This window comes from Gekko japonicus, unplaced genomic scaffold (assembly GCF_001447785.1).
Source record: "Gekko japonicus isolate JY-2015 unplaced genomic scaffold, Gekko_japonicus_V1.1 scaffold2256, whole genome shotgun sequence".
Lineage (NCBI taxonomy): Eukaryota > Metazoa > Chordata > Lepidosauria > Squamata > Gekkonidae > Gekko > Gekko japonicus.
Window position 1 is genome coordinate 250,164 of NW_015161471.1, and position 22,536 is coordinate 272,699.

General features: G+C 44.1%; 1 protein-coding gene across 1 annotated transcript in view; it reads left to right on the forward strand.

Annotated features, from left to right (window-relative positions):
* LOC107125682 (CCR4-NOT transcription complex subunit 1-like) overlaps nt 1-22,536 on the forward strand; it is a gene marked incomplete at its 3' end in the record, with an annotated part of 80,171 nt that overhangs the window by 32,003 nt on the left and 25,632 nt on the right. The window contains exons 4-16 of the mRNA XM_015429133.1: nt 3,181-3,279; nt 4,898-4,966; nt 5,875-5,929; nt 6,942-7,145; nt 9,767-9,935; nt 10,273-10,399; nt 11,891-12,001; nt 12,602-12,772; nt 13,165-13,292; nt 14,160-14,400; nt 16,548-16,667; nt 17,838-17,960; nt 18,348-18,499. Of these exons, the coding sequence (XP_015284619.1) occupies nt 3,181-3,279; nt 4,898-4,966; nt 5,875-5,929; nt 6,942-7,145; nt 9,767-9,935; nt 10,273-10,399; nt 11,891-12,001; nt 12,602-12,772; nt 13,165-13,292; nt 14,160-14,400; nt 16,548-16,667; nt 17,838-17,960; nt 18,348-18,499 (1,769 nt within the window). The remainder of the gene's footprint in view (nt 1-3,180; nt 3,280-4,897; nt 4,967-5,874; nt 5,930-6,941; nt 7,146-9,766; nt 9,936-10,272; nt 10,400-11,890; nt 12,002-12,601; nt 12,773-13,164; nt 13,293-14,159; nt 14,401-16,547; nt 16,668-17,837; nt 17,961-18,347; nt 18,500-22,536) is intronic.

Here is a 22,536-nt window from a genome sequence, read left to right on the forward strand (position 1 = left end):
TGTCTGCACCCACCTCCTCTGGGCATGCGCAGTGGGGTTCCTGCGCATGCCCGGGGGGGGTTGGGCGCTAAAATCTGTTAAAGCACTGCTACAGCACTGATTGATCCAGCGCGTGCGCACTAGATCCCATTGGTGTGAATGCACAGATGACCACTCAAAGATCACCAGTTACTGGTAAGCAACCTGCTTATCTGCTAGAAGAACAGTGTTTTCCTTTCTGAGTATGCTGTCTTGCCTGTTAAGTATCCTGTGAGAAGTGATTTAATGTTCTATATAAATTTAGCTGTGTGAACCTGATAGAGAACAAATTGAAAACAATAATAGAGTCAGTTTGATAAGGCTTTCTCTTAAGTCAGTGGCCTACAAGCTGTGAGTTATGAGCACTTGGAGGGATGTTGTCTTGGATGGCAGGTTCAGGGCTGATTGATGGGAAAGTTCTCAATAAGCTCCCATCTGCCACCAGAGAGGTGGATCTCAACACACACAGCCCCTAGTGGTGGGCTTCTGCTGCTCTGCCATTGGAGTGGCAGCAGTGCCAGTGCGTTGAACCAATCCAGTGGCAGCACAGCAGCTATCAAGTAGCATATTTTAATGAGAGACTTTAAAGTGATGGAGAAGATTACTTCTTCCTGAATTCAGCATTGTGTTTGACAAGCATATTATTGGAAGACCAGTGAATAGGGATGTGCAATCGGCTAAATCTGAGCCGGAAAAATACCATATCGTCATTTTTCTGGTATTTATTCAGCCAGATATAGATTTTAGATATAATTCGTCTATCCAAAATGGCCATTTTTGGGAGCGCCAGATAGACAAACGTAAAAGGCATTTAAAGGGACTTAAAGTGGTCCCTTTAAATGGCTTCTCTAAGCCGTGTGACTCAGTGGCAAGTGAACTCGAAGGGCGTTAAAGGGCTCGGAATCTCTTTAAATGCCTTCGGAGTTCTCTAAGCCATGGAGTTGCGCAGCTTGGAGAAGGCATTTAAAGTGACCGTGATCCCTTTAAATGCCTTCCCTCCCTTCATTGAAATCAATGGAGGATGGGGCACCTTCTTTGGGGGCCCATAGAATTGGTCCCCCTGGTCTAATCTTTTGTAAACTTGGGGGGTTTGTTGAGGTAGACGCACCAGCAGCTATGCTGCAAATTTGGTGACTCTACCTCAAAAAGCCCCCCCCCCCCCGATACCCTTGAATCAGTTCTCCATTATACCCTTTGGAGACCATTGACTGTAATGGTTCGAAAGCAAGAAATTGCAAGTAGATAAATAGGTACCACTTAGGTGGGAAGGTAACAGCGTTCCGTGCGCCTGGGTGTTTAGTCATGCCGGTCACATGACCACGGAAACGTCTTCGGACAGCGCTGGCTCTTCGGCTTTGAAACGGAGATGAGCACCGCAACCCTAGAGTCGGATTCGACTGGCTTTCGAGCAAGGGAACCTTTACCTTTACCTAACGGAGGCACGTAACAGCCTGCTAGTGCTTCTCCAGCCTTCTAGAAAAAAATGCAACACACTTATGGTTTGTCTTCATATGAATATTGACTTCACTTTGCATGCGATTTTAAATATGTTGTCTGCTTGACCAAAGGTAACATATCTTTTCCCAATCATACCCTTCATGCCTAAGCTGTGTACCTGTAACTGATGAGAAATGTCATCCTTGCACATTTCTTCATCTTGCTGACCTCCGTGATGCTGTTATTCACTGACATTCATATCTTAAGTACGACTGACACAGTACATGTTGGCAAATGTGTTGCTGTTATCAATATTATAAGGACAGGTTTAGAAAGAAATAGATTCTGAAGAATATTTCCCAGTAGAAAACCGTGGGGTCCTATGGTATTTAAAGACAAACCCAACTTATTTATATCTGATTAATCCCCATTTTTCTACAAAATATCACTTAAAGCATCTTTATCTTGTACATCTTCTCCCTCCCTTTCTCAGTCCCCATAAAAGGGTTTCCGAATTTTCCAGTGCCCGTTCATTAAAAAGGCAAATTGTTATGTACTGCTTATTGATCCCAAGTGTGGTCACTTTGAAATGTCTCATCTGTGTCTTCTAGATCAGGCATTATAAAGGGTAGGGGAAGTCATGGAAGGTCCTGCACATCTGTCTCCTGTGACTTTTTGAAACTGCTGCACTACCTGGTACCTGGAAATGCACATACTTCTGGCTCTCCGTGGAGGCTTAGACATTCATATGCAATAACATTTTTAAGCAGCCAATAGAAATCTAGCATATACTAAAACAGCCAACAGGCCAACAACATCATGCTTCCAAAAACATACTTTATTTGTAAGAGCAAAGTCCTTTGCCTTCTAGCAATTTACCATCCAAAGGCCTTCCTTGAATGTAATAGCTGAGGGAACTGGCTTAAGCACTGGAGGGTCACTTTGGAGGGAATTTCAAAGAGAAGAGCTGTCTTGCAGATGGCCTATCCCTTTATTGTTCTGGTTCTGCTCCCACAAACAAGGGAATGAGAAATAAGGCCTCCTCTACAGCAAAAATCATATGAGGGGGAGGGGTGTAAATGCAATGCTAGGTTTCTTCTGTTTAACACACTTGGAGCACAAATGCTGCATAAAGGAGATGAATTGTTGTGTGTATTGTTCATGACGTTGAGCATAGTACAGAAAAGCAGTATGAATTTCTAAATAAGAAAATGAGTGGCAGCATCTGTTAATGTGTTCTATATTAGCAAGGATGAGGATCAGTCTTGAACTTCGACAGTCGTGCTTCTTTGAAAACTTTATGTGCTAGAATTGCATGTTCTCATGTTGTGTATTTACATTTATGTAGCTGAGAAATGGGATCCTGGTCTTCTGTAACACGACAGACTGTGGTTTGCCTTTGTTTTCTGGGGGGCGCGGGAGATTTATCATCTAACAACTTCCAGTCTGTTGTTTGAATTCTGTAACCATAGCAGTGTTTATTTTGGGCATGTCCACATTGACCAAAACTTGTGCACCCAGTTCATCTTGCTGCAGGGCCAGTCAGACCTGTTTGGTCAGCGTTACAGTCTCTAGTGTTGATGGGAAAGTATTTGTAGATGCTAAAGTGGATTGGACATCCTCTGGACCTGCTTTCATTTTTTCTGCAGAAGTGCACTGAACAAACTATTTTGTTTTTGTATGCTTACAATTACCCTTGCTACAGCAGTCTTTTTTTCTTCTCAGACTCAGTTTCTGATCCAGGAGTGCGCGTCACTGATTACGAAACCAAACTTTATTTCGACACTGTCCTATGCTATTGAAAACCCTTTGCACTATCAGAAGGTTTGTATGCATTTCATATGGGACTGTTGATATGTGAGAGCGTAAATGAAAAATCCTGAAATGTGACAGCGACTGCATTGAGCTAACTGGCCAAAATGCAAAGGGGGCATTCATTAAGCGTTGGAAGTGTCCTTGTAAAGGGGGCATTCATTAAGCGTTGGAAGTGTCCTTGGTCTCTGGAGAGTTGAGAACTGTGACTGGATATGGAGGTTACTGAAGCTCATAGGTATCACTTTTGTTCAGTTTTTAGTCCCAACGACAAAAGGTCAGAGTGTTAAGTCACTACATTAAAGCATAAAACCAACCAGTTCAAACAGAATACATCCTTACACTTCACCGTTGTGCCCCTGGCCATGATATGGTAGCTGAGGCATTCCATTGTTAAGGGTATCCACTGGAGAGTCCACCTCTGCACTCCCACCTAGTCCCAACTTTATGCATGAATTCTAAATTTTAGAGGCTTCTCTTAACTGTTCTTGAAAGATCCCCATATGGGATAATTTCTTGCAAGTGGGTTTTTAAGGTATGTTGAGTCTAAGTGAGTTCCAGCGTTATAGGTCATTCATACCTAGCACTTTGAATTGTGCCTAGAGGGCTGTTGTGAGTTTAGTGATACTTCAAGTGCCTGATGTAACAAATGTCTGATGAACTGACCTTTCAGGAAGTAGTTTACTGTCTTCAGTATCAGCTGAAAAGTAGTGTGCCCTCCTTCTGGTTACTAGGTCAGTGGGATCAAGATCGATCAGGGTACGTGCTTCCAGCCCCCAACCATGACAGTGTAGTGGAAAAACTGTGAGGTGGAATAGAAAAGACAGAGCCATTTCACCAGGGTGTTGATAGCATTAGATTTCATGCTGCTGAATGATTTTGCCAAAGAACCTCATAATACAGGTTGTGAAGAAGCATCCTTTTTTCAGTTCCTGGGCAACTTTGGTGCCACTGCAGACAGGGAATTTGTGCAGCCAAGTGGTTGGTATACCAACAGCCATCTAAGTTTGGGAGCAGCAGAGTAAAAGTATTGTGGATGAGTTTTCTCAGCCCATCCTGGCCTTCAGGCTTCATTGCAAGTGTCCAGAGCTGTATGTTGTATCTTCTGTAAAGCTGATTTTACAGAACTGCTCTCTCCCAACTTCTGTCATCTCTTTTCAAACCTTCACTGCTACAGTAATGAGGTGCCAGTTGGACTAGTACTGTTGCAGACCTTTCAGCCAGGTCAGTGAGTCATCGATATAAAGATTGCAAATGGTAGACACTTGGTGGACCACCAAGACAGGAACAGCTCAGTACTTGAACTCCTAAATGGGAGCCAAGACACAGGGCCATGAGAGAGCCATGCTAAGTCTGAGTGGTTCTCATATACCTTTCTGTTGTAATTCCAAAAAAACAAACAAACCAGAGACATTGTATGTTGGCTTGGAAGAATGCTGTCAGTTTGGGAACAGATGTTTGAAAGACGATGGGACATACTGCTGATAAGATGCAGGCTCTTTTAATTGTTCTGTAGAGATAATCTGTTGCGGAGCCATTCATTTTCTGGGATTGTCTGCTTCCTTGTTATGCAGTGCACTGTGTTAGATTTTGAACTTCAGCTCATGTGCCCTCTTTTCTTTCTTTTCAGAGTCTTAAGCCATCACCTCATCTATTCACTCAGCTAAGCAAAGTTATCAAATTAAGCAAGGTTCAAGAGGTGGGTTAATTATTTCCATATTAACACTCTTTAAGTATTTGTCCAGGGACTGGCAACTTGGCAGTCCTGTGGGTGGAATCTGATCTAGCAGTGCTGCTGAGATGAGAGTGTTCTCACCAGTTGAAATAAGGCATGGTGCCAGTGGGCACAAATTCCCCTTGGTTTTCATCCATGCTTCCATCCTAACTTCTCACACATTGCTAGCCTGTCTGGTGTGAACCTGGGTATCTTCTGATTGACACCTGTGCTATGATCATCACCCTCCAAATCCAGGGTCCCCAACCTTTTTCAGGCTTTGGGCACTTTGGAATTACAAGTGGCTTCTGCAAGAGGCAGAGCCGGATTCAGAATAGCTTCTGCAGGAGGTGGAGCCAAACACAACACATCCCTCCTTACTTTGCAGAAGATTCGCCAAAGGGGGATAAAAAGAAACAAAGGAAAGCTCAGATGGGGAGTGGGAGGGAGTGAGGGAGGGGAAGAAGATACAAGAAAGGGGAATAAGGGGGAAAGCCTAAAGAGTCCTGAGTGCTTTCTGGGACTCTTGATTATCCAATGGCTGCAGTCGCAACTGTGGAAAAACCCTTTCATTTGAATGAGGTCAGCCAGTAATAAGCCCTGTCTTACAGTGACCTCATCCACTTTCTGAGCATTTCAGCGGGTAGTGGGGGAAGTACTGGAGGGTGCCATGGTGCCCATAGGCACCATGTTGGGGAACCCTGGTCTAAATCTTGATATTTTCGATTAGCAGTCTCACTTGCTGCTTGATACTAGAGGAGGACTGGGGCAGGTGACTAGGTGGTGGTCCCATGATGTCCAGTACTTCTAGCTAAATCTATGTACTGGCTACTGACCCCTATATTATGAATGTACAACTGTGCTGTTAATTTTTTTCCCCTAATTTTGCATAGGTCATTTTTGGTCTTGCGTTGCTGAACTCTTTCAATCCAGATCTACGAGGTTTTGGTAAGAGAAATTGGTACCGGTCTGTGTATGCATGCAGTAGCAGTAGGACTTAGTAACTGGAGCTCTCTTCTGTGTTGCCACTTATATGAAAATCAGAATGTTCATCATGAACCCAGAATTAGAGGGCTACATCCTCAGACCTGAGAAACCTGCCTCGGCCTCAATGACCCAGAGAATGATCACGTTTTATAATACTGTTCTAATGATTACATGATGTAATTCTGTTCATGTAGCTAAACAATCTTTTCCTGGGCATGCATGAACCCTGTATATACTGCCCTGAGCTCCTTGAAGGAAGAGTGGAATACAGATTTTAACTAACTGGAGCACACAGCTTTCTCCACCTGACACTCTGAAATCAGTTAGAAATCAGGAAACACCCCCTCCCGCTGTTAGCATTCTGCTTAGCGTATTTTCTGCCCATGCGTTCATCTGTGAACTGGATGTATTGATCCAGAATCTTTCTTTCCCACTTAAATGAGGGGCCTTTGAACTTGTTTGGTTCAGAGAATAATTCCCTAACCTTGAATTTCCTGAACCAACATGTGGGTATCAGGTTGAAAGCACTGCCTTGGTATGAGAGGTTAATTGTGGCACAGTGCAGGATGTGGATGTGGTGTAGCTGGATCAGGGTGAATGTGCAAACAAGATTCAAGTAGAGTCAGTATGGAACAAGTAAAAGAAGCAATTTATAAGCACACTCAAGGAGCTTCAGGCCAGCCTGTTGGCAGCCTCTTCTGGCTTCTTTCTGAAGGGGTGTGTTGGAGATTGGAGCTAAGTCAGGGAGTTCAAGTGCTCTCAGATCAGCTTGTATTCTAAGGCAGGGTGGAGCTGCAGTCTCTTGACAGGCTGTTCTTGGCATGTAACTGTTGTTGCTGTGCCAAACTACTATATGCTGATAAGAGCAGTGAGCATGTGCAGTTTAGACAAGCCATAGAATTTATTTATTTTTATTTTTTAAAAGCAATTCAATTCAGTTAACTATTGGTTTCCTTTCTTTAAAAAAAAATAGCGGCTCAGTTTATTAAACAGAAGCTTCCGGATCTTCTGCGTTCATACATTGACGCAGACGTTGGTGGAAATCAAGAAGGTGGCTTCCAGGACATCGCAATAGAGATCTTGCACCTCCTCCTTTCCCATCTTCTTTTTGGGCAGAAGGGAGCCTTTGGGGTTGGACAAGAACAGATTGACGCTTTTCTCAAAACCTTACGTAGAGGTAAGTATTATATTTACTGTGCTTTTTTAAAGCCCAGCTTCAAAAATTAGGGATTTTTGTGTGAGTAAACTTACTGGTGGGAATCCAGAAGGTAAAAAGTGAAGTGTTGTGGCTTTGCAAAGAAAACTGCTAAAGAGATTGCCCGTTTCTACATGTATATGGCTACATGTCTTTGTTGGAGTTTCTACAAGGATCCTGTTCTTTCGATACAGGCTTCAATCTAGTGATGGGCAAGTGGAAACCTAAATGGACTTAGTGCCATTCTGCTTGCACAAGGTCTTATGCAACATCTATCATTTACCTCCCTACATATAATAGTGCCCAGAAATTGGTTGTGAAAGGTGTTATGCAAACAGAAACGCATCCAGAGTATCACTGAAATATTTTGGAGGGTGTAATAGAGGCATTCCCATTTTTGAGGCCAAGCCGCTGCATCTATGTAAGTTTTGAGGAAAGGAGCAGGTATTGTTTGCATACTGCTGTATCCAGACCACCTGGTAAGCAGGTGGTGGTAATGGCCAGGAGTGCCTTTCACTAGCTTTGGCCTGCTCCGAGATCTGGGTCCTTTGTTACACGCCCTAGACTTCTGCGATTGATGCATTTTGTGTGGGACTGTCCTTGAAAAGTGTGTGGAAGCTACAGTTGGCACATAACTTTGCAGCCAGAACATTTACTGGAGTGGGTTATAGAGACCATATTATTGATGTCCTGTTCCACCTGCAGTGGCCCCCAGTTTGCTTCGAAGCCCAATTCAGGGTGCTGGTGTTGACCTTTAAAGCCCTTATACAGCTTAGGTCCAGCATATTTTAAAGATGACTCCCATCTGAACCCATCATGCCATTGATGTCATCTTCAGAAGTCCTGCTTTGGGCAACCCCACCATCTGCAGCTAGATGGGTGGCAGCCCAAGAACAAGCCTTTTTGGTTGTGACACATTGCTATGAAATTCCTTCTACAAGGGGATTTTCCTGTTTTTGTGTTTTGTTTAATTGTTGCATTGTTTTATACATTTTTTTAAAAGCTTGCTGTTATTGATTTTGTTTGCTGCCTTAGGGGCCCTAACTTGGATGGAAAGGCATCATAAAATGTTAGAGATTGAGGAGTAGAGTTTACAGTACCTCTGGGAAATAGTGAGACATTAGGAGGCAATGACACTGTTATATGTATTAATGATACTCGAGGCTGTTCGGGGCTCCTCACCTTGTGAATTTGCTTTTTTGAACTTTCTGCTTCATTGGGCTTGCTAGTGGGTGTGCTGAGGTGCATAGTTCTGGAGAGTGACCTGCCTTTTGAACAGCTGTCCTGTTGGCATGTGACTGTATCTGGTACTAGTGGTGTGCAAAAAAGAACCCCAATATTTGTCTTCTCGGGTCTATTGGACCCCCAAAATTTCAGTAGTTCTGAAAAATCCCGAGTCCCAATACCAGGATCTAGGGTTTTTTTTGAAATCCCGAAAAAAAATTTGATCCAATAGACCCAAGAAGAAAAATACCTTGGCTTCTCTTGCAGCACAGTTTAAACCGTGCTGCAGGAGAAACTGGCCCCAGGATTTGTGTGCAACGGGCAGTACAGACCGGGCCGTGAGGGCTTCACCTGTGGTGCGGTTTAAACTGTGCTGCAGAAGATGCTGGCCCCAAGATCGGTGTGTGGCGGGGAGGCAAGAGAGGTTCAGCTGGGGCGGTGGGAGCTGAGCACTCTGTGCCACCTCAGCTGGGGCTGGCTCCTCTTGCAGCTCAGTTTAAACCATCACAAATAAGAACAAACCGTGACAGACTAACTAATAATAATTACTTCCAAAAGTATTTTGGTAATTTTATATAATTTCCACATAAATAGTGCAAAATATGCCAAGTTATTCAGTGTGTAGCATAGAAAAATACAATCTCAATTTGGTATTTAAACCAAGCTGCAAGAGGAGCCCATCAGCCATTTGGTGTAGCTGAATATACCCAAATAAAAGCCAAAAAACAATTAGCTTTATTCAGGTTCAGCTATACAAGTAACTGATCAGATTCTCTGATCTGTATTTGGCTGAAATAATACCCAGGAAATACCGGTAAGGTATTTTTCAGGTATTTGTTTTGGCTTGGTTTATGCCAAATGCACACCCCTATCTGGCACTAACATTACATTCCAAAATTATTGGAGTTGAGCAGAAGTATGGTTGTAGGAGAGAATCTTGTTCAGCAAGCTTTGGGGAGCTGACCTGCTAGCCTATCACTTCAGGATAACCATCTAAAACATTCACCATGTGGAGTAACCTTGATATAAAACAATGCAGAATAATTGCTAGCCGAGGGGAGTTAAAATGAGTTGAAGCCGGTTTCATTAGAGCGTCTTAACAACCAGCATCCTGGAGGAAAAATGGAAGTGCCCTCTAAAGAAGAAATGATAAACAAAATGCTTGAGACTGCAGAGATGGATAAACTAACTTTAATTTTGAGAGGACGAGATGAAAGAAGCTTCGAAAATACACTTTACTACTCGTCAGGAGTGTGTTACATACATACATACATATTTGATTTATAATATGTTGCTTTATAATATGATAAAAAGCATGAAGGGGGGGGTCTGTGTTTCCTTGATTACTGTGAAATACTAAAAGTGCTCTGGGCTTTTAGATTTTCCCCAGGAACGCTGCCCTGTGGTGCTTGCACCACTCCTCTACCCTGAAAAACGGGACATTCTAATGGACAGGATCCTGCCTGATTCTGGAGGGATTGCAAAAACAATGATGGAGAGTTCTCTTGCAGACTTCATGCAGGAAGTTGGCTATGGTTTTTGTGCAAGGTATGTGGGTAATTTCACCGAGAATCAGGCTTAATAATGAAAACCTTAAAGCACCGGATGGCTTTGTCCTTTGAAAGAATGTGTGGTGGTGGTGGGGATATGTTGAAGGGCAGGGCTGTCAGGAGTTCCGTGGCAGCATCTTCCAATATGAACTGGCCATGAAGCTTAAAAAATTATCAGTCATGTAACCTTCATTTTACACAGTGGGGTTTAGTATTGTTGCTGAGTGCAGAGCTTCTAATGAGAAGTACTGGAAGAGACATCCATTGGTAATATTACTTAAAATTGGCTCATGTTGTGTGAAACAGTTGCACACCAGTGTACCTTGTCTTTTCAGCGTGGAAGAATGTCGCAACATCATCACTCAGTTTGGTGTCGGGGAGGTTACAGCTGCCCAGGTGGCCAGGGTTTTGGGAATGATGGCTCGAACGCACTCAGGATTGGCAGATGGTATTCCATTACAGGTGAGTGGCTGAAGTGGTCAGTGGTGCTGTGTGATGTAACTGGAAATCTAGTCGAATACATTTTTTTGAGTATGGAGATTTTGCAATTCTAGCTCTGCATGTTTAGTTGCCTTGATTTAAACAAAAATTGAGTAGGTGACTTGACTGGTCCCTGAAGCTCCCATTTGGAACCCCCATGGCATTGGATGCTAAGATGTTCACGTTATGAGCTACTGTGTTGAGATGGCTGCACTGGGCAGAAGTTGCTCCCAGTGGTAAGACTTGATGCTGCTGTCATAGCTGGGTGTTGGTTCTCTTAGGCCGCCTACCGCCACACAGGCAGCTGCTAAAATGTGCCAGTTGTATGCAATCATATTTTTTTGGGGGGGGGGGTTGGAAGCATGCCCACCCCTGAGCCATTTGTTATTTTCTGGGGCAGTCCCCAGAACCCCCTGCCTGGCAACTGCTGGGTGTTTTGTGTTTTTTACCCTGCCTGTAGAAGTTCATTTCACTTAAAAAGGATCTTAGCAGAGCTGCTGAGAACCTCTCACTAGAAGCTTCACCATATCAGGCAACTCTCTAGACTTGATTATACATGTATTAAATAGACAATTTTGGATCTGATAGTTGAAGGACCTGCATTCATCTCATGACACTGCTCATGGGGTAAGAACAGGGCTTTTAAAAAAAGAAGTAGTAGTAGTGTGGGAACTCTCAAGAGGAAAATGAAGTTTTCAGTCTGTTTCTAATGCCTTGTTGTGTGCAGTATTAAGAGAGGCTAGGTTAGTCAGCACATGGAGCAGGGCATTTTTTTGTGGTGGCTCACAACTTTTGGGATTTCTTACCCTAAGAAGATTGCCACGCCCTCACTTCAGGCCTAGAAGCTGCTGAAATCTGTTTCATTCCAGGAGGCACTTGATTTTTATCACTAGACCCAGTTTTTGTTTGTTGGTTTACTGTACTTTGAATATGGCTTTAAGGTGTTATTATTTTGATGGTAGTTATATCGAAGTGCTGTTTGCAGTTCTATGGATTAGCTCCTGTTTTATGAACTCCTAACTGATCACTTTTATATAATTGCTTTGTGTTTTTTCTTGTATTACTGCTGCTGCTAAATTTGCTTTATTGTTTGGTGTTGTGTGGGTCAGCAAAAAGGTGGGACATAGATATTCGATTCCTTTGGTTTATTTGTGTTTTCCCAATATAATTATGTATAAACTTGTAAATGTCCTGATAAAAATATAGTTTAAAAACTATGGTTTGGTTAAGGCACATGTGGACATAGCTGGCAGTCCGCTTGCAGTCCATCTTCAGTGTTTCCCTCTGCTGTGATCAGAGACTCTAGGACTGTCTAACAGTAAGCTGCAGGCCACAAGAGCAGTAAAAAGTAAGAGCAAAATGCTAACTCTGCTGTTCCAGTTGCACTTGTTTCCTGATTTCCTCTGTCAGTTTGTACATTATCTGATGTTACTGGAAATAATCTGAACTTGTGCCTACCTGTTTAATTTGCAGTCCATCTCAGCTCCTGGTAGTGGAATTTGGAGTGATGGAAGAGATAAAAATGATGGAACGCAGACTCATTCGTGGAATGTAGAGGTTCTGATTGATGTGCTTAAAGAACTGGTATGTTGATCTTGTTGTGTGACCCTTCTGAAAAAAATGCCATCATGTCAGAAGCCAAGGGCTGCTTCATAAGTGGTAGATTTCCTACAAAGATGTTACTGCTACTGCTGTTTTTTTAATCCCACCATTCTTTTGAGAAACTCAGAGGAAAGCATGATTGCTTGCTGCCTTCCCTTGCTGTTTTACCCTCTCAGCAGTCTTATGGGGTAGGCTAGGCAGAGAGAGAGAGAGAGAGAGAGAGAGAGAGAGAGAGTGATTGCCCAACAGTCACTTCCTGAAATTCATTGAACTTCATGAAATAGGGGCATTTGAATCTAGGCCACTTGTACAGTACACCCACTGTAACACCTTCTCTTGACATTGATTATTTTAGAACTAGAAATCAGAAAATTCAGCCATCTTAAATGGCTTGCTTGCCCTTATTCTTCTTCATTACTGGAGAAGGTGAAGGCTGTTCCCTCCCCCTCTGAGGATAGAACAATGTGAAAAAAATTTGAGCCTCCCCCTTTGATTGAAAATGGCCCCACCCTGAATATGTTGATTCCTGGAGAAATCACTGGGAATGTATCAGAGTGGTGTTATCTTTTATGATCTTTGCAGAACCCAAGTTTGAACTTCAAGGAAGTAACCTATGAACTAGATCACCCTGGATTTCAAGTTCGTGATAGTAAAGGCTTGCAGATTGTGGTGTATGGTGTCCAGAGAGGGCTAGGACTTGAAGTCTTTCCAGTTGACCTCATCTACAGACCTTGGAAACATGCAGAAGGCCAGGTAAATGTGTAGTGTGAAAACATGTAGGTTTTCTGTCTTTTTTTGCCTTGCTTAACGTAATGAATTAATACTTAATGTATTGGCCTTCAGCCTCTAGTGTAGCAGGTGCTGGTTCTTAAGTTTTGGATTTCATCTTTTCAGTTCTTGGTGCCTACAAACATTTTTCAAAGATCCTTTATTCGTTGCTGCTGTTTAAGAATACAAGCTGAAGATTATGGGTTGCCGTGTTAAACCTGTCACAGCAGGAGTGAATCTAAATGCTTTTAAGAAATTATAGGGGGGAATGAATCCAATAATACTGGGAAAGAGGCAATTGCTTGGTTTGGGTGAGGACCATGTAACATGGCTAAAGAGTTTGAAATGACTCTTCCAATGATGTCATTCTGTTGCAGCTCTCATTCATCCAACATTCCCTCATTAACCCGGAGATCTTCTGTTTTGCTGACTACCCCTGTCATACCGTTGCCACAGATATCTTGAAAGCACCACCTGAGGATGACAATCGAGAAATTGCCACATGGTAACCAGCACGATTCCCCCCCCCCCCCCCTGGAGCAAAAACTGACTTCAGAATGCTGCAAAAGCAAAGTATTGTTCAGGGTTGCTCTTAGTTTTTCAGTCAGCCTTTATTAAGAAGTGTATAAGTCACTTAGTGTTTCTGATGTGCAAGAACGGTGTATGACGGCCACATATGGCCATCTAGTTCAATGGAGGGAAGTTGCTATGGACATAATGCATTTGGTAGTCTGTGTTCCCTCTAAGCTGAGTTCGGGTGACCTAGCTCACAGTTTTTTAGCCTCTGGCTCACACATTTTTGTCAGTTCAGGAAGTATGATTCCAGAGCAAACTAATTTATGCAGTAGCCAAATCACCTGCTCACAACTTTAATGCAAGTAGCTCACAAAGTAGAATTTTTGCTCACAGGACTCCATAGCTTAGAAGGAGCATTGATCACCAGTAATGTCATCCCCTGTGTGTAGTAGGACAAACAGCCATGACACTTCTGGTGATGCTTCTTTTCTGAATTGTGGGTCGGGTGATGTGTGGATGGGGTGGATGCTCCTGCTAGTAATTATAAGAGTTAAATATGTGAAGCCATTGAATTGTTCATTCTTTCTGGTTGTGGGCACACTCACAGGTTAGAATACCGTGCAGTATGTGTGAGAGTGACTCATGTGGCCCTTCAGCCACTCTTCTGATTTCCCGGTGGTTCTCTGACCATGCTTCCTAACATTTTACAGGAAAAACGTTCTTGCATGCATACCTTTAGAAGGCACACATAGCTTATGTAACTCGTTTGATAACCGTGTTAGCCAGGTCCAGTGTAGGTATCGAGCAGGGGTTCGGTCAGCCAGCTAACCTGGCCGGGTTTCTTCCTTTTCGCTAGGAAGAGCCTGGACTTGATAGAGTCATTGTTGCGGTTGGCAGAGGTGGGACAGTATGAACAGGTCAAGCAGCTCTTCAGCTTCCCTATCAAGCACTGTCCAGATATGTTGGTATTGGCCTTACTTCAGATCAACACTTCCTGGCACACTTTGCGGCATGAACTAATCTCCACACTAATGCCCATTTTCCTTGGCAACCATCCTAATTCTGCCATCATCTTGCATTATGCATGGCATGGACAGGTAAGTGCATTTATACGTGAGATCTTTCTTTGGCAGCAGAGGCAGCCTTCACCCTTCCTTGTAATGTTTTCTTTGTCTCTACACTGTGCTTTGGACACAGGGTGGGATGCAAATGTATTTAATGTTAATTCCTTTGTCACCACCACTTTTGGGGTTGTTATCCTGAACTAGATAGGAGACAGCCAACGGTAAAAAATAATAATCTTGCTTTTATGTAAATAGGTAGTTTAAAAAAATAAAGACCCCCCCAATAACACAGAATGAAGTAACAAACTAGTTTTTCAAAGGAAAAAATACAGCACTGGCTACACAGAGTTTGGAAAAACATTCCCCAAGACTGTAAAAACACCACAAAAACATCATGCAATTCAAATATTTAACTATAACTGGCTGTGGTTTTTTGTGTTTCATATGGAAGGGTGCCTTAAGGCTAAGATTAGCCGGCAGTAGTATTTAACAACTGTGAGGTGTTGGGAGTGACTGACCAAAGCTTTGCAGTTCATCAGCAAAACCTGGCTGTGTTTTTCACCTGACTCAGAAACAGTGAAAGCAATATGGTGTCACTGCCTGGGATCTGTAGAGAAATAACAGGGGGGAAACTAAATGAGGGGGAGACTGGCAGTTGCTGTTTCCCCTGCTGCATTTCCCTGGTAGGCATAGTATGGCGGTGGCATGGACATCTTTTGTGCCAGAACAGGAGAGTACATGCCTTCAGTGTTCCTGGATTAGATAAAAACAGAGCTGGGCTTCATTGGGGTGTGCTCCACTGAGCTTCCTGGTTACAAAAATGGCAGCACTGTTCCACTTGTCATGTGTTTGCGTGTTTGTCTCTTGAACTGGGGGATAACTGCTGCTCACCCCTGAGGATCAGTAAACTACATAGATTGTTGGGCACAAATTCTTCTGAAAGTGGAGTGATTTGCCGTTTAAAGAGGAATATATACATTGTTTCTAAATTATTGATTGGAATCAGTATTGGGGTAGAAATTTACCTTCCTCCCCTGTCAGCCATATGTTAAAAGAAAATTCCCAAGATTCACTCTGTAGAGAAGAAATCACTTGTTTGTGAACCTTGGATTTTCTTTTGACATATGACTGACATGGGTAGTAAGGACTTGAGCCCATGGGGCTGCGGGTTCAGTCCCTGCCATCCCCACGTCATGAGAGAGAGAAGTGCTATATAAGTGTTTGCCTTCATTCTTTCCGTAATTCTTTTGACTGTTGTGGGGAGAAGAACGAGTGGGGCAGTGCCTTCTCCTTGCTTTCTGTTCCCCAGAGTTAGTTCGTTAACTGAATTGGTGGTGGATTTGTGGTGCTCCCTATACAAGGAGTCTTGGTTCAGAGAAATGAAGGCAGTACTGTCATCCTAGCTGTTGGGGTGCAGGGCAGGCTAAGTGCTCTTTAACTGCATTACTGGCTTGGGGTATGGAGAAGCGTGCCTGGCCTCTCGCAGTAGTGGTTGGAAGGACAAGAAGCCAAGAGAAGCCACTGCTGCAAGGTAGAGAAAAGGACTGGGCCAAGCTGGTTTCTTTGGGTTGAGATGGGAGAATTGGAGGGTTTCAGGGCCTGGAGCAGGAAAAAATAGAGTTTGGGCATGAAGAGGCTGCATCCTGTTTCCACCTCAATCCTTCAAATGAAATTGATCTTTAATAACACTTAAATGTATTACCAGATAAATGTAGAAAGGAAGAAAAATATGTTATTTTGTATATAATTACAGCAGCACGTATTTTATTTGCCAAAAATTGGAAACAAGGGGGAATACCCTCAAAGAGATAATTAATTTATAAAATACAGGAAGTGGTTGAAATAGATAAACTGACTACAATACTACAAAATAAGGATGAAGGGTCATTTAATAATAGATGGGGAAATTTTTATAAATGGTTAGGAAAAAATTAAGGTATCAAATGGAAAAGTGTGAGACTCTGTAATGTGATGTTTGGTTGTATAAGATGTGTATTTTTGCATGTTGTAATACATACAGAAAAACTGAAATAAATATAATTACAAAAAAATAAAAATAACACTTAACTTGCTGCCACAGCGAGAGAGCTGCAAGGGAGCTGTCCTGTATTCTCAAAGATGTTCTTTTAAGAGTTAGATCACTTATCCAAGTCCTCAAATTCTGATGGTGATTCCTTTAGGGCCAGTCTCCTTCAATTCGCCAACTCATCATGCATGCAATGGCGGAATGGTATATGAGAGGGGAGCAGTATGATCAGGCCAAATTATCACGTATCCTAGATGTTGCCCAAGACTTGAAGGTGAGTCTGATTTTTGTCTTTTATTAGTGCACATGTGTGTTGACTCCAGTGTTTGCATTGGTGCAGTGCGCTAGGATTTCTTTATCTGGAGTGGGAGAGATAAGGAAAAGGGAAGTAGTGCAAGGCCTATTGGAACAGAACCGTGTGTCTCATTTCCAACTTTTTCTGGAACTGTTATTGCCAAACGAGTTTTAAGCAATATGCAATTGCCAATTGCATGTTTGTGTTTACAAAACAAGTGAGGTACTTGTTTTTACTGCTCTGGGTCAGCTTAATAGATTCTAAGAAGTTTCGCAGTATCACCATGTTGTTTCCATTTATAATGATAATGAGTACAGCGGTATTGTAACTACTAGTCACTTTACTGGGTCAGCCTCCAGATTAAAACTTGAAAGAATTAGTTCAATTTTTAGTAGAAGGAGCACAGTTTCAGCCCTACTGATGCTTGTTTGCTGAAAGCAACTTAGATGTTATTAAATGGTGCCAGCAGCACGTTGGACAGAATGGATATATTCCCAAGCTCTGTGACTGCATGACTCCTTTTAGGATCACTTGCAGGCCTATCTGAAATGAACAGTGGCCCAAAGGAGCAGTTGTACACAGTGGCTTGCTGCACAGGATTTGTCACATTTATAGTACAAATACCCCTCAAATTTCCATGGGCAAGAAGTTTTTGGGTTTCCAGTGCTGGGAGTAGGAGCTTGCAGTTCCTTGGGCTACTAAGGAGAGGGATTGGTTGACTGCTACCCGGGGTAGGCAGTTTTCTTGCTGTATTTCTGTGTGCAGGAAAACGGAAGCCAGGGTGGACAGGGTTAGCTCAGCAGCAGTACTCATGGGGATGGATGTAGACTGTACTTGGAAGTTACTTTGGCTCACAGTGGCAGGCAGGAACTGAGGAATGATACAAGCTGCTGATCATCCTCTGTCTCTCTGTTCTGTTTGTGGTTTTGCCTCTTTTTCCCCTCTCTCTCCTCAGTTAGTATGTAGATGGAGGGCGGGCATTCTGTGCATTTCCAGTAGCCTTGTTCCTAACTTTGTTCTCAGAGTGCGGCAATGTTAGGAACAGGCCAGTATAGAGAGGAACAGTGGTGGGAGGCTGGGGGTGGGTGGGGCTAAGCCGAGCTTGGCCTTGATACTTTGACTAGCAGTCTTCTAACTCTCTTTCTTCAGGCGTTGTCAATGCTGCTAAATGGTACTCCATTTGCCTTTGTTATTGACCTTGCTGCACTTGCCTCTCGACGGGAATACCTCAAACTAGACAAATGGCTCACAGATAAAATTCGAGAGCATGGGGTAAAGCAGGATTTTCTTAATTATTTCTTCCTTTATCTGTTATTTTGGGTGGTAATGGTTGTCCTGAAGTTCCTGAAGTTTCAGCATGCACTTCTGGGTGTAAACATTCAAATTAATGCTTTTATGGGTTGGATCCAACCAGTTTTTCTGCTGGTGAAAACAGGAGGAGTATGATGTTATCGTTGACCACTAAAAATGGCTGTGCACAGGCCCGTGGGAACTCCACGGAGAAAAGCCATATAGTACAAGAACTGTAGTAAGGAAGGGAGTTGGGTGAGGTTGAGTGAAAAAGCTGGCTGAATCCAACCGATTATTTTTTTTAGTCTTGTTTTTAAAATATTGGTAGGTGTGTGCATCCAACTGAAACTTGGATTTTTCTTCCCTTAGGAACCCTTCATCCAAGCCTGTATGACTTTCCTAAAAAGAAGATGCCCTTCTATCTTGGGTGGCCTTGTCCCAGAGAAAGACCAGCCAAAAAGCGCTCAGCTTCCTCCAGAGACGTTGGCAACTATGTTGGCTTGCTTGCAAGCTTGTGCAGGGTAAGGCAATCATAATTTTAAGCCAGGAGATACGCAATTCAGATCTTTGATGAAACCTGTAACCTTGCTATGGAGAATCAATATTTACCTTTGTAGTCTGATGGGTGGCAGCCTCCCCTCCATCCCTAACAGAAGGATCTTTCCGAACACATGCCCTAGACTGGAAGTCGAACCTGGGCCTTCTGTGTGCAGAGCATGTGTTCTGTCCCTGAGCCAAACCCCTGACAAGCCAATAGATAGGACTTGAATCTGTTTTGCATTGTTGGTAAACTCTCATGATGCCACTGTGCTGGTGATGAAGCTCCTGAGAAACATTAAGTTGTTGTGCGTGGATAGCTGCTGAATCTTCGTCGTGGTCTCTATGCATTCACACCTATGGGTTAAGCGGCTGCGCCTGCTCCGATTTGGAAAACTTCTATCAAGCTCGAAAGGATCTAGAGCCCCGCCTCCGAGCATGCCCGGGGACTCCAACCATGCATGCCCAGAGGGCACCCCCCCCCCCAGTATCCCACCACTTCTTGTCTGACCACTCGATCTGCTTCGGTCTGGGAACTTCTTTGATGTTAGGGACAGTTTTTTCTTTTCTATAGTCCTTTTTTCTTTTCTGCTCACCTTTCTTATCGCTTTCTTTTTACTCGTAAAAAAGAGGGAGGGTGTCAGAACCCACAGAGGGGGAGAGAGAGTTAATTTTGTATTTTTTCTTACAGACTTCGGTCTCTCTCCCCCCCCCCCCCCCCTCTTTTTTCCTCTACTGCTTTGCCCGCCTTCTACAGCAAAGCGGTGAGGGTTTTTCAAGTGCTGTACCCAGTGTGGATCCAAGCTAGCACCACCCGTTGGCCACTCCTTGTGCTTGCTCTGCCTGGGTGAGGCGCATAGGACTGACATCTGTGTCCACTGCACAAAGTTTTCGAATCAGACGTGGAAAAACAGAGCTGCCAGATTTCAAGCAGCTCTCTTAGAATTGGCACTGCGACCAGGGGTGTGATGACTTTTACACCGACTGAGGTAACCACAAAGTCAGCATCAGATGATCAACCTTGATCCACACCGATGGATCGTCATCGATCGACACAGATGGATCGGCCCCAAGCATTGGAATCCTTGGACATCTCCTCCCCCACTGTTGGGCCATCGGCACTGAAGCCGCCCACACCAACCACTTTGTCAGTGTTGTCGACACTGGCGTCAAAGAAAAAGGAGGCAAAGAACCATACTAAGGTGAAGCACAAGGACCTTAAAACTGGCTCGAAGTTCACTCCGATGACTGCAACTTCAAGCTCTATCGTGCAGGCTGATATTCCCCTGCCTCGCTCTGTTTCACCGTATCTGTTTACGGTCCCTGAGATACCGCGTATTATGCTACTCGATCTGCTGATTTGTCGGATAGACTCCCCGGTACACAGACTGATACCGGGCAATTTTCCCTTCTCGGGATCGGAAGTTGAAGAGATCCCTTCCCACCAAATGGCATCCCATTGGAGTTCCAGGTCCTCGGCCTCCGACCGATCTCATTCCTACTCACCCATTTATACTAGTTGTCGACACCGGCGCAGATCCAGGCGCAGATGGGGACCGCTCAACTTCCCACCACAGCAGCCCTCCCCCCAGTCTCATGCCCAATCCCCTTGCTACTGACCTCCCGCTGCCTTCGCCATCCCAATTTCGACCATGATGGTTCCGTGGGACCATAGACAGCTGCAATACCTATATAGCGTATTGCCATTGGCCATGGCATTCCCATGGCTGAACTAGAGTAAGCCGGTGGACTGGGACCAGCGATCAAGTGTCTCCTGCTGTGCCCGCTCTCCTGTTCAGGATCGTAGTACTTCAGAACCAACACTGCCAAAAGCCCGTGAGAACCCATTGATACTGACAGCCCCCTTCATGGAAGGAATCAAGGCCAACTTCACCGAGGTTGACAGTGACACAACCACGACCAACGGTTGCTCCACCACTCCCAATGCAGGTTAACCCACCACACACCTTGTCAGGAGAGGAAGACTTGTCTCACTCCACAGGGAGTGATTCGGATGAGGAGGATTCTGGTGCACCAGCTACCCCTTCGGGCCCCTCTTCTAATCAACAGGTGGTTGAAGATCTTCCTATCTTGCCCTCAGAGGATCTCCGCTCCTATGGAGATTTAATTAAGAGGATGGCTCATTCATTGGGAATTGCCATTTCCCAAACTCAGCATCAATTCACTGACACCGTTTTTGACATTATCCAGCTAGCTACATCGACAACAGTTGCTCTCCCTATGACTCAGGTCTTATTCCAAGCGGCCAAGTCCCACTGGGACAAGTCTGTCTTTCCAAGTCTCTACCAGAAGGCTGGACCACATGTACTAGATCCAAGAGGCAGGAGCAGAATTCTTCTGCTCCCACCCTAAACCTAACTTTTTGGTAGTCAGCCTCTCCATGAAAGGCAAGAAAACACACTCCACCCCTGCTGATAAGGAAAGCAAAAAAGCTGGATGTGTTTGGGAGAAGATTTTACTCAGCAGGCACCCTGGGTGTGAAAATGTCAAATTATATCACCTGTATGGGAGACAGTTCACAATCTCTTAGTGGGGGCACCCTTCCACCTGCCCACACCCACCATCACTCTAACCACAGATGCCTCACTATGGGGATGAGGGGAGCACCTCAACGGCCTTTGTGTGGGATCCGTATGGGAAGCACACCTAAGGGATCCCACATCAATTATTTAGAGCTTCTGGTGATTCAATACACTCTGCAGTCCTTTTTGTAGATGATACAGGGAAAGTCCTGACCGAGAACACTACAGCCATGTCTTATGTGAACAGACAGGCTCTCACCCTTTGGGACTGGTGCCTCAATCACAACTTCTGAATATCAGCAGCACATCTTCCAGGCACTCAAAACAACTGAGCGGACACCCTCAGCAGGGGCGTAGCACAGTTACACAAATGGGAGCTGAACTGGAGGTACCTGCATCCCATTTTTCAACAGTGGTGTCAACCACAGGTGGATGTTTTCGTGACAAGATCGAACTCCATATGTGCCCAATTCTGCTGCAGTGGGGGAACAGGCCCCCTCTCTCTAGGTGACGGTCTCTTAATCCCTCGGAGAGGGAAACCACTCTTCTTCTTTCTACCAATCCTGCTCATCACGAGGGTGTTAAACAAGATCCTATGACACAGGTCAAATTGCATTCTTGTGACTCCTTGGTGGCCAAGACAAACATGGTTCCCACTGCTCCTACTCCTCTCCAACAAGACTTTTCTGCATTTTCCACGTGCGAGAGATTTGCTCCTGACAGTGGAGGGCCAGGTACTCCATCACAATGTGCCCTGCCTCAAACTTACGTCTTGGAGGATATGGGACGAGTTTTCTCCACCAAAGCTGAGACAGTCTTTCTGAATAGCAGAAAGCTCTCAACCAGGTAGTTTTATGTTTATAAATGGCCCACGTTTTTTGCCTTTCTCCAGCCCTATGGGGGCAATACTACCTCAGTTGGCCTCCCCTGTATTTTTTATTTTATTCTTTCTCTTGCAGAGGCTGAACTCAGTCATTCCTCACTCAGAGTTTACTTAGCGGCTATCTTGGCTTTTCACAAAAGATTGGACAACACTACAATCTTTGCCCACTCTGACTCCCAAGAGATTTTTGAAGGGCCTATTGCATCTCTACCCTCTACTTAAACTGCCAACCCCGGCTTGGGACTTGTCTATGGTCATCATCAAGTTTATTGTATTAGCCATTGGCCATAACAAGACTTGTCTATGGTATTACGCAGACTCACTGGCAAGCTCTTTGAACCCATGGGTACGTGTGAGCTGAGATTCTTATAATGGAAAATGGCTTTTCAGTGACAGTTGCATCAGCTGGTAGAGTAAGTGACCTCTTAGCTTTCAGGCACGATACTCCATATTTGTCATTCTTAGCAGATGGCGTGGCATTGACACTGGACATCACCTTTTTCCTAAGGTGGTCTCTGAGTTCCACTTGCACAGGCAAGTCATTCTACCCAACTTTTATCCGAACCCCATGTTGGACGTTGAGCACCTGTGGCAT